The 15,040-nt window shown below is 34.1% G+C and overlaps 2 protein-coding genes across 4 annotated transcripts in view; one reads left to right on the plus strand and one right to left on the minus strand.

The window, feature by feature from the left end:
• Positions 1-14,433, minus strand: LOC105761700 (transcription factor E2FA). 2 transcript variants are annotated; one of them, XM_052623995.1, is made up of 14 exons: positions 14,067-14,433; positions 2,928-3,120; positions 2,734-2,787; positions 2,545-2,630; positions 2,346-2,434; positions 2,176-2,230; positions 1,929-1,981; positions 1,790-1,840; positions 1,636-1,684; positions 1,493-1,558; positions 1,326-1,402; positions 973-1,201; positions 659-725; positions 1-527 (listed from the first exon to the last, which is right to left on the minus strand). In XM_052623995.1, exons 1-14 carry the CDS (start codon positions 14,301-14,303, stop codon positions 397-399), a joined length of 1,437 nt encoding a protein of 478 aa, XP_052479955.1. In that variant the 5' UTR covers positions 14,304-14,433; the 3' UTR covers positions 1-396. The 2 variants fall into 2 exon arrangements, with proteins under 2 accessions (XP_052479955.1, XP_012435055.1); XM_012579601.2 differs by lacking the exon at positions 14,067-14,433 and adding an exon at positions 4,047-4,436.
• The window catches only part of LOC105761713 (putative disease resistance protein RGA3), a 31,800-nt gene continuing 25,888 nt past the window's right edge, over positions 9,129-15,040 (plus strand). The window contains exons 1-3 of one of the 2 annotated variants that reach the window (XM_052623993.1): positions 9,129-11,117; positions 11,323-11,379; positions 11,708-12,168. In XM_052623993.1, coding sequence (XP_052479953.1) covers positions 9,129-11,111 — 1,983 coding nt within the window. In that variant the 3' untranslated portion in view covers positions 11,112-11,117; positions 11,323-11,379; positions 11,708-12,168. Of the gene's footprint in view, positions 11,118-11,322; positions 11,380-11,707; positions 12,169-15,040 lie in introns of those variants that run through there. The other variant, XM_052623994.1, reaches the window with a different exon arrangement.

Consider the following 15,040-nt stretch of genomic DNA (forward strand, 5'->3'; position numbering starts at 1 on the left):
TAGAAAAATAATTGGATTCCTATAATCATGTGATTATTTATAGATGCCAAGGTCACAACCTCAAATATACAATGGATCGAATTCGTACAAACAACAAGATTGATCCAATGATTATCATCTCGATGCACCAATTCTACACATCTACATTTAGTAAGGCTGCTTTTTCGATTTTGATATGTAAAAAACTAATGACAAATTAAGCAACTCAGATCAAGAAAAGGATGTTGTTAATGTGCATATATAACCAGATTAGATGGACCAGAATTCTGATGCCGACACTTTTTATTTCTATAGTTAAAACCATGGGATAGGAAAAATAGCTCAACCCTGGAGTAAATTGGAATAACCCCTAGCTGGCATTTGTTCTGCAGAATTTCGTCAGGAAAATAATCTTACCTATCGAGTTGATTTAAAATCAGAAGATGGCACTTCGGTCATTCTAGAAGGTGGACTTTCTGGCCTTGGGGTACCGACCTCAGCCATTCCGAAGTCTGAATGAAGCATATCTACTCCGCTCCATTCAACACCTGTCATTCTAGGAGTTAAGGATCACACATTCACCTGTTGTACCTCTGAAAGTATAAATAAGTTTGTGTGTGCATTTTCCTGCCTATGGGGGGTTAAGCAGATAGATTAGCTAAACTTTATAGAAGGATACAATCTGTCTTCCACATATCTGTAATGCTAACATCGGCATCTGATAGAAGCCAATAATCCGCATCATTCTGAAAACAAGGGCAAGAAAAGTTATTAGTCAAAATTATCAATTTTGGTACATGATGAAGTCCTAGGGGGAGAAAGGTGTTTGAATCTTGGACCTTACCCTCCTAAAGAGGGGTAACCGAGGCTTCTAATGAATTATTCCAGATTACCTAAATTCATAAATTATCTTTGACATGAACCACTGTCCATTTATTTGATGTTTGTAAAGCTTGGCTAGTGTAATAACTGGTCAAGAAAAATGGCACTTACGTCAATATCCGATGGAACAATTCTCATCATTCCCCCAACAGACTCTTGTGTAGCATTTATATCAGAGCAGATTTGATGAGTTTGCTGAGCCTGTAGTTCAATCTCCTTTTGGATGCTCACTGTATTGACCAACTCAACTTGGTTTTCATTAGAGCCAGAACTTGAAGCAAGTGGGACTCTCAGAGGTGGTTCAACGCCATTCATCTCTTCAAACTTTTCCTCAAATTGGCTGAGGAAGCAACAATAGAAAAGAAAGACATTAAAACAACCTATCTTGTTCTGATCAATTAGACTTATTTCAAAAGAACATGTATGGATAAATGGTTTAAAATATGTAAAGAAGGGAATAACACCTGACTAGGTAAACATCAATCGGACCCATTGTGCTTCTAAGGATTATCCTGTATCTCCTTTGTCGATAATCAACATCCTGTAATATATAGGAGCAATCCCACAATGCGTTTAAATCATGAAAGTGGAAAATGGTAATAACTCATTAAATTTCTCTATGCCATCTTACTTCATCAGGATCAGGTACTTCGAGAGTTGTTCCATGTGGAGCTTTAATTGCTATCAGGGTTTCATTCTGCCAAAACCAAGGTGACTTGAAGATTAGTATCAAATGCAGAATATCATTGCATTAGAGGCATGAAATAAACGAACCTGAAAACAAGGTATACCCTTGATGTCCTCTTCAGTCACAAAAAGCAACCTGAAACAGTGTGAAGATATGTAAATGTATAATTTTTTTGCAAACAATTAGCAGTTAAACTTCAATTAATTGGATTACAGTACAAGGCAGACAACAAAATCTTACTTCTGATTGTTCTCATTCTCACTCAAATCCCTCAACCTTTCCTGCATTTCTCTGAAATATTTTAGAAGCATCAGCATTCCTAAACAGGTTCAAGATAGTAACAGTTGCTACTTTAACAAGAGAATAAGCCATGCACAACCTTATTTGATCATCTAATCTCCTCTCTTCCATGGAAAGGTTCTCAATTTCCTCCTGCATTAAAGAATAGAAATTAAGCTCATAGGTATGAGAAATAAACAGCACAAATCAATCAATCGGCAGGGATTGAAATTCTCTTGAAAGTCATTACCAAAAATAAAGAAACAGAAAACATTCTAATGAACCATAACAAGAAAATTTGTTGGCTGGATGTCAAAGAAAAGAAAATTGACATTACTTTCACGTACCTGTATTACAGAGACATCGCCATCTGTTTCTCCTGGCTTTGAAGCACCAACACCCCTAGTAAATTTGATTAATCCTCAAATAAGTCCCACATTTTTCAAAGGTTAACCAGAATGACAAACCAATTAAGACATCAAATTCTTGAAAAATGATTAACATCATCAATAATTACTTCCACTGTATTCTGTTTTTGAACTTCTTTTCGATAAGACCAATGCCCTCCAAGACATTTGTTATATCATATATCCTCCTCTTCTGCACCTGTTACAACATTTACAGGGAAAAATAAAGGACAAAAGAACCCTTTAAGTAACATGAAAAAATACTCAACAAACACCCAATGATACATAAGCTCACTAGTATGTCATTACCTCCAATGTTTCTGCAGCCTTATTTAGGTCAAGGATACCATCTTCAGCATGCTTCATAAGATTGACAAACTTCTTCGTCAACAGACCTAAAAATGGTGACTGCATTATTGTCGTTCTCACCATCCATAGAAGGTTAAGGAGCTAAAACAGACCATGTTAAAAGGAAAAAGAATGGGTACTAAAGATTACCTAGAGAACTATCATACCGGCAGCTGCCAGCAGGTGTAAGAGGAGATGGACAACCTGCCAATTATCATATTTAATGTCAGTGATTCCTCTTCTACAAAATCCATCCCTCTTAATTCGAGCAATGAAGTATTGATGATAGAGCTGTGGAGTGAATCATATTCTATGGACAAAACCAGTAGGAAATAGTCTCGCACCAGCATTTGACACAGGTGTTTGAGGCATTGATTTGTTGGCTTTTGAGGTTTTTGATCTATTATCTATCCTTCCTCCTTTAGCAGATACGGGTGTCTGGAAGGGACTGTTGGATATGCTGGTAACTCCTGGACTGCTTGTCCATTGGCTAGACTCAACTTCATTTTTGTCTGCTGCGCTTTTCCTTTTTAATTGCTGAGAAAAATCAGCAATATTTCAAAGTAGTGCCAATATATTTCAAAGTAGTGCCAATGGCAGGCAAAAATTACAAGGTCCCTTAGTATTTGTGCATGGTTATATCTACATTAACAACCAATTGAATTGAAGAAAATAAAATAAAAAAGAGCATAAGTTTAACAGATGCATATGTAGGAGAGCTTGTATAAGAAAACTTACTGTTAGTCATAAGAACCATCAGAAATGCTTCACAACTTGAAGACAATAAGAAAAAGGATATAATATACGAACATAATTTTGCCTGACAAACTATCAGACATATTATAAATAAGGGGGAAATATGGATATCAACTGAATCATTTTTCAAACATCCACAAAGACAAAACATCAAAAGAACTAACACCCATCAAGCTTTCTTCATATAGAGCATGGCATTAAATGTTTGGCTTTAAACCTAGAATGGAGTAGCATAACATAACCTTCCTCTCTTACTATAACATTTATATTACATAAAACTAACATACTATCAATTGCAATTATATTTGATAGTACTAAAACTTAGCTTTCTCAAATTAAGGCATCAAAATATTCAAGTCATCAGGTTTTGGACATTGGATGAGGCCAGCATTCATTAAATTTCAACTTAGTTCAGCAAACGAGCACTTTAATCATCAAATACATCATCAAAAACGGAAATAGATCACATATTAAAATACAGACATCACAATATCACTGCAGAAACGAATAATGCTACTGATAATTTATCCCCTAAGAAACTTACCCACCATGAAAAGCTCTATTTATGAACAGATCAAAAGATCACACAAAAAATTAAGCAAACGACATTAAGCGTTAAGTAAGAGTACAATTCTCATCAAAATTGAAATAATATACTACTAATTACATGATAGCCACCATTTTCAAAAGAGAATTTTTGAACTCACTGGAAATCTCACAACAATTGCTTCAACTTCTTGATCGGCGACGATTCCACGACTATTACTAGATGAAAATCTGTGATAATCATCGGGATGAACAAACGGCGGCTTCGTCGAAGCGAAGGCCAGGTGACGACGTATCGGCGGAACAACCGAAGGAACCGTCGAAGCTGGTGCTGTTGAAGCCGTGGGAGAAGGTTGATACGGCAGCGTGGGACCATCGGAGGCTCCAGCCCCGCCGGACATGGAGGTATATGATTTCTAGGGGAAGGAGGTGGGGGTATAATTGGAATTGGGGGAATAGGAAGAGAGAGAAAGTGAGGGTTTTAGTTTAGACGTTAGAGAGAGAGTAGAAAACGAGGGAAAAGGGAGGGAATCTTTTGTTCGGATAAATGTGGAGGGAAGTATTTTGTATGTAATTACAATTTATTTTTACCTTTTGAACTCTTATCTTTTTCAATTGTTCAATTTCATCCAAAATATGATTCAAATACATATATAAGGGTGAAAGTACCTCTATTATAGGAACTACATCAAATTAGTCCCTCTATTATTAAATGGTCAATTTAGTCTCTATACTATTATTAATATTTTAATTATATTTACACATTTTATAATTAAATATAAATAAAATGCTTTTAATTAATAAAGAGTAAATCAAGTTGTATTAAGTTTGCCCAAAGCAAATAATAATAATAATAATAATTTATCAAAGAATAACCTTCAATCTGACCAAATTGAATGGGTTACATTACTATTGGACAAATGTATAAATCAAGCAAGTAATTATATTTTATTGTGTCAAATAATAAAGTTTATGTCTAAATAAGTTTTTATAGTTTTATTTGTATTTAGATAAGTTTATGGTTTTCTTTGGATGTATAATTGGATGAATTCTAGTGAAATTAAAAGTAACGTTGGTGGTGAGATTAGTTGTTGTAATAATGAGACTGAATGCCATAGTAATGTGATAATAATGAATTTGGTTTGATTTCGGATAATTGTAAATTTTTAATTTGTATCAATAAACCGTCTAAACACCTTGATTTGGATTGATTTTCAATTATTTTGTTTTGTTTTTTTTTACTCGGCCCTACTCACAAGAGGTAAATGATCATACAAAGGAGCGCTAACATGTTTAATAGAAGTTGAACAAATTATATTTAGGCTCTCTTTATATAGACAGTGAGATTAGCTCTAATGAGATCGAAAACATATATAACAATAATAAGATTAGAAACTATTCCACACCATCTTGAATTTTAGCACTAAAAATTACCAAAAAAAAAAAAAGAAAGAAGAAAAACAACTATTTTTTGCCATAATGATTCTTGTAGTCTCCAACTTTATAGAAAAAGTTATTTCAACTCTCTATTTAATTTTTTATTTTTTTAGTTCTTAAATTTGGAATTTTTGTCAAATCACCCTAGAATGAGTGAAAATTTAATGCCTGTTGATTTTGCTGATGTAACATACACGCAGATTGCTACGTATATGCCACATAAGCAATTAATTATTTTTTAAAATTTTAAAAATTCAAAAATATTTTAAAAATTAAAAAATTATAAGAAAATATTTTTAAATGTATATTTTTAAAATAATTAATTGCTAACGTGACATACACGTAGTAATCTATTTTGGATGGTTTAACAAAAAATATAAGTTCAAAGACTAAAAGAAAAGGAAAATAAATAGAGAGGTAAAATAATTCTTTTATAAAGTTGGAATGCCAAAAAGTTGTTATACTTTTATTTTTCAAAATAATAAAATTTCCATTAATAACACTTTAAACATAAGTGCATCTGCATTTGTTTCAGACTTGTTCTTTCTATAAATTCACCATAATCATGTTAAACAAGTAATTTAGTGAGGTTAATTATTGTAATAGTGAGATTAAAGTTAATTGTAGAATATGTATTTGAATTCAAATGTAAATATACTGATAAAATGAGAATAAAAAATCACTATTAAAGCAGAATTAGATGCCCTCATCGATGGTTTTTGGCTTGCTCAATTTCTTAAAGCCGATGATGTCATTTTTGAAACATATTGTGCTAGCTTTGTCAACTGCTTTAGTTTTCACAATGAGGACATTATAATCTTTGATCACTGCATCAAAGAGCTCACAAGATGCTTGATTCTTTTGTTTCTACCGAGGTCAAATGGGTGAAACGTGGTTGTAACAAATTAGTCGATTCTCTTTGCAATTGGGATCTATCTATGTGTTATAATTTGTCTTTTGGGATGGATTATCCTAGCGATATCCATAACATTGTAATTTATGATGCAACTTAAAATGAGGTAGTGACCTTTGGGTCTTTTTTTTTATAAAAAAAATCACTATTAAATATATTAAGTTAAAATGCATGTATATGTAAAATAAATAATTAAGAATATATTTAAAAATAAAATATCTTAAATAAACAAACCAAAATCATCCAACTCACAATAAACAAATTTATGTGTATTAAAATAATTAAATAGATATGAGGATCGGAAGCTATAACAAAATGTTTTGGGATATGCCGATCAACCTCTTACATTTTACTTTGATATATTGTATAGACAAACAATTATATTAATCCAATGTAAAAATATATATATGTATGCATTTTTTACATGTGTACAGTTGAATCGTAATTAAAATTTAATGTGTATATATATGACTCACAGTATAAGTTTCATGTAAAAATTATATCACATCAAAATTCATGTATCAAATTACTCATTGAACTAAAATTTATGTATAAATTTAAATTTTTCCCTAATAATAAACAAATCAAAAGCTGCGATCATTTCTTAATAAATATATGTATATTTAAAAGAAAAATAAAATGATACTACTATTAATAACAAATATGTCTTGACTTGCAAGGAAGCAGTAGTTAAAATTTTGTCAATACCTATTTGACACGGATTCAAATAATGTTACCTCCATCCCTACTCTTAATATTATATAAAAAAATTAATAGCAAATATAATTAACATACCCATTAATATAAAAAAACATTAATAATAAGAGTATACTAAAGTAGTAATAGACCGTAACTGTTGTCGTAATATATAATTATAAACACCAAGTTACCTTAAAAGACGAAATAAAAGCTGAGTATGTGAGTGAGAAAAATGACATGATAATCATTCGTAAGTTAATTGAATTCGATTTGAAAAAATTTAAATTTAAATTAATAATCATTAAATTATTGATTTAATTCGGATTGGAATTAGCTCAATTACACAAAGTAAATGGGAAGAAGGAAACACCTTGGATGCCATGGGATTTGTCTCCTTTTTCACTTTTCTTTCATAGCTTTTTCATTAATTTCAATTATTTGTACGGCTCCACATTGTGCACAGCACCCCACGTGTCATCATCCCAACTTTGTCTTCATTGAGAAGTTTGACAATTTCCCACCAATCAACATGACTTTAACATGGAGGGACCATTTCCCACCAATCAACATTACTTTTTATTTTATTATACTACTTGCTGGGTGGATGGATCCACATCTGTGTTTCATCTTGTTGGAATCATTCTCATTTTAGTCCTCCTCTTTCACTAATCAAACACTTCTTGCCTTGATTTCAGTTTGAACCAGCAATGGCCGAAGCAATTGCTTTCGACATTGCCGCAGAGCTCATTATTAAGTTGAGCTCTCGTGCTCTCTCTCAAGTTGGGCTGTGGTGGAATCTAGAACATGACATCCACGACCTCAAACGCACTGTCTGTCAAATCAAAGCTGTGCTTCTTGACGCTGAAGAGAAATCGGTGACCGACAATCTCGTCAAAGTTTGGCTTGAAGAGCTGAAAGATGTGCTTTATGATGCCGACGACTTGCTCGATGATTTCTCTACTGAAGCTTTGCGGAAAGATGTATCGGGTGGGAACAAGCTGACGACAGAGGTACGCCTTTTCTTCTCAAGCTCAAACCAATTTCCTTATGGTCTCAAAATGGGTCGGAAAATGAAGGCCATTAAGGCGAGATTAGCTTCAATTGAAAGTGGGACCAACACTTTTCACTTCATTCCGCGTGATCGCCCCGCGGAAACCTCTTTCATGACTAAAAGGAGGCAGCAAACGCACTCTTTTGAGCGTGAAGATGACATAATAGGGAGGGATGATGATAAAGCAGCTCTTCTAAAACTCGTGTTGGAGTTTCAAAGTGAAGAGAATGTTTATATCATTCCAATTGTGGGGTTTGGAGGGTTAGGGAAAGACTGCTTTGGCCCAACTTGTCTATAACCATGAAATGGTCAAAAATCATTTTGCCTTAATGATGTTTGCGTCTGTTTCAGATGATTTTGATGTGAAAGTTATTGTAGCGAACATTATCAAATCTGTGACTAATCAAGCACCTGATCAAAATCTTGAAATGGATCAATTGCAAAAACAACTTCGAGATAAAATTGATGGGAAAAAATATTTGCTTGTTTTGGATGACATTTGGGATGACGACCCAGAAAAGTGGTCTAGGCTAAAGAAGTTATTGATGGGTGGGGCTAAAGGGAGTAGGATAATAGTAACGACTCGATCTCTAAGGGTAGCGGAGATAACTAATAAATGTCCATCTCATGTTTTGAAATTGAAAGGCTTGTCTGATGATGATGCTTGGTCTTTGTTCAAAAATATAGCATTTGAGCAAGGATATGCAGACTCAACAAATTCAGCCTTTGTGGAAGTAGGGAGACAGATTTCGGAAAGGTGTGGTGGGGTTCCCTTAGCCATAAGGACGATAGCTGGTACATTATCTTTGAAGAAAACTGCAAATGAGTGGCATTCTTTCAAAGAAAATGAACTTGCTAAAATTTCACAAATTGAAGGAGAACTTCTACCTATCCTGAAATTGAGTTATGATCATCTCCCGTCTCATTTGAAGCATTGCTTTGCTTATTGCCGATTGTATCCAAAAGATTACAGAATTGAAGTAGAAGAGCTTGTTCAATTTTGGATTGCACAGGGTTTCATAAAGCAATTGAATCAAGGTCAATCTCTCGAGGAGATCGGATTTGGGTATTTTAAAGATTTAGTTGAAAGAAGTTTCTTTCAAGAGGTAGAAGGAGACTTGATGGAAGAAATGACATGTAAAAATGCATGATTTAATGCATGATGTAGCTGAATCAGTAGCAGGGATGGAGAGTAGTATTGTAGATTCAAATAAAATTGCAAGTGATGTTGGTGAAAAATGTCGCCACATATCAATTAAACCTTCATTAATTCCTTTGTTTAAGGGAAAGAAGTTGCGAACCTTGTTACATTTTCATGACAACATAGATAGAGAATTGAGTGATGATTTCAGCTATGAAACTTGGGATTTGATAATTGCAAATTGTAGATGCTTGCGTGTATTGAAATTGACTAATTTGTTAGATATTCAGATGATTTCACCCTCCATTTACAAGTTGAAACATTTGAGGTACCTTGACCTTTCTTGGAATGACAATATTAAGATTCTCCCAAAGAGTATTTGCAAGATTCAGAATTTGCTAGCGCTGAAACTTGACAGATGTTATAGGCTTAAAGAATTGCCAAAGAAGATTGAAAAATTGGTGAATCTTACCCATCTTGGGTGTAAAGATTGTTGGGATTTAACTCATATGCCACGTGGAATAGGGAAGCTGACTTCACTTGAGAAGTTAAGCATGTTTGTAGTGGATAAAGATGGGTCCCATGGCGGTGCAGATCTAAGTGAATTGAGACTGCTTAACAACTTAAGGGGACATCTACAAATAACAAATTTGGGATTCGTAAAAAATGCAAAAGAGAAGTTTAAGGCTGCTAATTTGAAAGAGAAGCAACATTTGAGATCGTTGCTTTTAGAATGGAAATTTGATTCTGATGATGATTATGATGATGATGATTATGATGATGATGAGAAGTCACTTGAAAACCTCCAGCCCCATTCTAATCTCAAGGAGCTCTGTATTCAAGGATGGAGGGGTGATGCTGAGTTTCCAAGTTGGCTTCCTTTGCTCAGAAATCTTGTCAAAATTTTATTAAGTGGTGATAATTTCAAATATTTACCGTCCTTTGCTCAATTGCCCTGTCTTGAACGGCTGGATATTAGGTTTTGTACTATGCTGAGGTACATGGATGATAATAGTCTAAAAGGAAGTCAAGGAGAACCACAATCATTCTTCCCAGCACTTAAGCATCTTTCGCTCTGGGACTGTCCGAATATGAAGAGTTGGTGGAGGACGACAAAACCAATCGATGATGATTCCAACGAGGACGACACAACAGTTATGGGAACATCAACCATGGCATTTCCTTGTCTTTCCTCTTTAACAATTCAAAATTGCCCTTTGACTTTGATGCCACTGTATCCATCACTCGATGATAAGCTAGAGTTGAGGAATACCAGTTCAAGGCCGTTAAAGCAGACTATCAAGATGAACATCAATGCTAAGGCCCCATCAACTTCAACCTCTTCTCTTCCACTCTCCAAATTGAAATCTTTCGATGTACACAACATTGAGGGGTTGTACACTCACACGCTAGATGAGTGCCTGCAACATCTCACCAGCCTCAATAGATTAACAATAGGAGATTGCAAGGAGGTTGATTTAGAGGGCATGCAATGGGAACCCCTTAAGAATCTCTCTCATTTGGAGATTGATAATATTCCAAAGCTGGTGTCTCTCTCCATTTGGCTTCAACATCTTGTTCAATTGCAAACATTAAAAATTCATAACTGCAATGGATTGAGGTCACTGCTTCCTGTGTTCCAACATCTCACTTTCCTTGAAGAGTTCGAAGTAAAGGACTGCAAGAAGCTGGAGTTATCTGGAGCTGGCATCCAAATATTCCAAGATCATACAAGCCTACGCTCTCTACGGCTGGAACATATTCCAAAGTGTCGGCATCTTCCGAAGTGGCTTCAACATCTAACAAATCTGCAAGGGCTTTATCTCGTTAATTTGCCCAATTTAACATCTCTTCCGGACGAGATGCGTTGCCTAACCAAATTGCAAATTTTATACATAAATGGAATTCCTCAGTTGGAGGAAAGATGTCGGAAGGACATTGGTGCTGATTGGCATAAGATTGCTCACATCCCCCACATTTGGTAGTAAGAGGTTGGTCTGTCTTTGTTAGTTATTTATTTTGATGACCTTATTTTTTTTGAAGAAAAATAAGAGTGGTATATTGAATCTCCAAGTCAGGGGTCTGATGCCATTTTTCGTTGAAGTTGGATACTGTTAATTTCCTTGTTAAAATCCCTTTGTTTTCATCCTACTTTTTACTTATCATCTTTCATAATATTTTTGCTGATTTGTGCAGAAAGGCATTGGAGAAAGGCATTAGTGAACTTCAATCATTTTATATGCATAAAAAGAGGTGCTAATTTATCTATTTGCTTTTTACTTTTAAATCATAAGAATAACTTGACAATTGCTTCTAATAATTTAATTCTAAAAAATCATTGATGTGGAGAGAGAGGCCTATGAAGCCTTCAAATTGGTTGTACTATATGCTCTGCTTTCTTCATTTAAGCACTTACTTATCATATCTTTATTTCAGAATATTTGGTGGTGAGATTGAAGTTGATAAAATGTTTCATTACTTATATATCAACAGCATTATACTAAACACACATATGTGCAAATATAAGGCTGATAATAATGGGATTTGTAACATATTCTATGTTGGCATTTATAATTTTCAGGTTCATTGATGCTTTTGGAAGAGTCGTTGTTCAAGCATGACAATTGCCAGACATACTGCATTTGAAAATTTATTATTTCACCTTACATGGAGCTTATTAAGAGCTTGATTCATAGTAGGAAAACCATCTGAGCGTTGAATGTGAATTTTCACTTGCATAGCTAAAATGAGTTGGGAGAGAATTTACTTAATTGTACAAAAGTGAGATTGCATCAAGTGTTTGAGGGGTTAAGCTTAAATCATTTCTTTGTACTATGAAGTTCATAGTGGATTTATCTTTGGGCAAAGCCCCGTAGACGTAGGACAAGTTCCGAACTGCGTAAACATCTTAATTGTGTTCTTTATTTTCCTTGTTGCATAATATGTACCAACTCAGGAAAAAACACATTTTAAATGTTCCAAACAGTATTCAAATGCAGGGATGCACAATTGATTATGAGACAATAATTGTTTTAGACGGTATTTCACATTGTTCAATTATGATGCTTCCAAAAGATGTCGATGTCCTGGCTGTATATACATGACTTGTCTGTTGATGCTTATGTTGGCACACATCAAATTACAAGTTGAATAACACCTTATAAAGGCCTATCATGGCACAAGCCAATATTCCAAGCATCTAATTGTTATTTTTCCCATTGTTTTCGTTATCAAAATACAAGTAATTTTCAACAATGTAATTAAAATGTAATTTTCAACAAGGTAGCGAAATGTGGAATTAAATTTTTCAAAAATTTTAAAGAACCTAATGAGAATTTCAAAAAAAAGGGTCTAATTAAAACTAATAAGACTATTAAAGGGCTTAGTGAAGATTTTAAAAAAATTGAGGAGTTTAATTAAAATTTTCAAAAAAATTGAAGGCTTAATTCGAATTTCCCAAATTTGGAAAGGGGGAGGAGTATGGAGAGCTCTGGCTCCCATTGCCTTCTGCCTCGAGTAATTTTTGAAACTATAAAGAAAGTGTTGTGATCTGTTCATGGCATTGTAACCTACGCTCTCTATCACCGGCAAAAATTCCAAAGTGTCGGCATCTTCCGGAGCGGGTTGCAATTTCTTTATCTCTCTGATTTGCCCAATTAAGATCGCTTCTGAGATGACCAGTTTGAAATCTTTACATATACGACAAATTCCTCAGTTGGAAGGACATTGGCGCTGATTGGCATAAAATTGCTCACATCCCACGCATTTGGTTGTAATCAGGTTGATGGAAAGGCATTTGTGCAGTAACCCAATGGAGAAAGGCATTTGAGAACTTCATAATTTGCACGAGTTCCTCAGTTGATGGAAGGACATTGGTGCCGATTGATTTGTTGGCTTTTGAGGTCCTTGATCTATTATTTATCCTTCCTCCTTTAGCAGATACAGGTGTCTGGAAGGGACTGTTGGATATGCTGGTAACTCCTGGACTGCTTTGTCCATTGGCTAGACTCATCATTTTTGTCTGCTGCGCTTTTCCTTTTTAATTGCTGAGAAAAATCAGCAATAATTCAAAGTAGTGCCAAGGGCAGGCAAAATTACAAGGTCCCTTAGTATCTGTGCATGGTTATATCTACATTAACAACCAATTGAATTGAAGAAAATAAAATAAAAAAGAGCATAAGTTTAACAGATGCATATGTAGGAGAGCTTGTATAAGAAAACTTACTGTTAGTCATAAGAACCATCAGAAATGCTTCACTACTTGAAGACAGAATGAAAAAGGAATATAATATACGAACATAATTTTGCCTGACAAACTATCAGACATATTATACATAAGGGGGAAATATGTATATCAACTGAATCATTTTTCAAACATCCATCAAAAGAACTAACACCCATCAAGCTTTCTTCATATAGAGCACGGCATTAAATGTTTGGCTTTAAACCGAGAATGGAGTAGCATAACATAACCTTCCTCTCTTACTATAACATTTATATTACGTAAAACTAACATACTATCAATTGCAATTATATTTGATAGTACTAAAACTTAGCTTTCTCAAATTAAGGCATCAAAATGTTAAAGTCATCAGGTTTTGGACATTGGATGAGGCAAGCATTCATTATATTTCAACTTAGTTCAGCAAACGAGCACTTTAACCATCAAATACATCATCAAAAAACGGGAATAGATCACGTATTAAAATACAGACATCACAATATCACTGCAGAAACAACTAATGCTACTGATAATTTATCCCCTAAGAAACTTACCCACCATGAAAAGTTCTATTTATGAACAGATCAAAAGATCACACAAAAAAATTAAGCAAACGACATTAAGCGTTAAGTGAGAGTACAATTCTCATCAAAATTGAAATAATATACTACTAATTACATGATAGCCACCATTTTCAAAAGAGAATTTTTGAACTCACTGGAAATCTCACAACAATTGCTTCAACTTCTTGATCGGCGACGATTCCACGACTATTACTAGGTGAAAATCTGTGATAATCATCGGGATGAACAAACGGCGGGTTCGTCGAAGCGAAGGCCAGGTGACGACGTATCGGCGGAACAACCGGAGGAACCGTCGAAGCTGGTGCTGTGGAAGCCGTAGGAGGTTGATACGGCAGCGTGGGACCATCGGAGGCTCCAGCCCCGCCGGACATGGAGGTATATGATTTCTAGGGGAAGGAGGTGGGGGTATAATTGGAATTGGGGGAATAGGAAGAGAGAGAAAGTGAGGGTTTTAGTTTAGACGTTAGAGAGAGAGTAGAAAACGAGGGAAAAGGGAGGGAATCTTTTGTTCGGATAAATGTGGAGGGAAGTATTTTGTATGTAATTACAATTTATTTTTACCTTTTGAACTCTTATCTTTTCAATTGTTCAATTTCATCCAAAATATGATTCAAATACATATATAAGGGTGAAAGTACCTCTATTATAGGAACTACATCAAATTAGTCCTCTATTATTAAATGGTCAATTTAGTCTCTATACTATTATTAATATTTTAATTATATTTACACATTTTATAATTAAATATAAATAAAATGCTTTTAATTAATAAAGAGTAAATCAAGTTGTATTAAGTTTGCCCAAAGCAAATAATAATAATAATAATAATATCTTATCAAAGAATAACCTTCAATCTGACCAAATTGAATGGGTTAAATCAAGCAAGTAATTATATTTTTACTGTGTGAAATAATAAAATTTATTTTTCAATTTATGTCTAAATAAGTTTTTTTATAGTTTTATTTGTATTTAGATAAGTTTATGGTTTTCTTTGGATGTATAATTGGATCAATTCTAGTAAAATTAAAAATAACGTTGGTGGTGAGATTAGTTATTGGAATAGTTAGATTGAATATCGTAGTGATGTGATAATAACCAGTTTTGGATA

This window comes from Gossypium raimondii, chromosome 11, assembly GCF_025698545.1.
Source record: "Gossypium raimondii isolate GPD5lz chromosome 11, ASM2569854v1, whole genome shotgun sequence".
Taxonomy (NCBI): Eukaryota; Viridiplantae; Streptophyta; class Magnoliopsida; order Malvales; family Malvaceae; genus Gossypium; species Gossypium raimondii.

What these genes read in the sequence shown, in the direction of transcription:
- LOC105761700 (XM_012579601.2), bottom strand. Translation starts at nt 4,286, where the DNA reads ATGTCCGGCGGGGCTGGAGCCTCCGATGGTCCCACGCTGCCGTATCAA. An exon ending in CCGGTATGATAGTTCTCTAG is followed by an intron (nt 2,631 to 2,733) that starts GTAATCTTTAGT and finishes CACCATTTTTAG; the next exon opens with GTCTGTTGACGAAGAAGTTT. An exon ending in ATTGATGTTTACCTAGTCAG is followed by an intron (nt 1,202 to 1,325) that starts GTGTTATTCCCT and finishes TTGCTTCCTCAG; the next exon opens with CCAATTTGAGGAAAAGTTTG.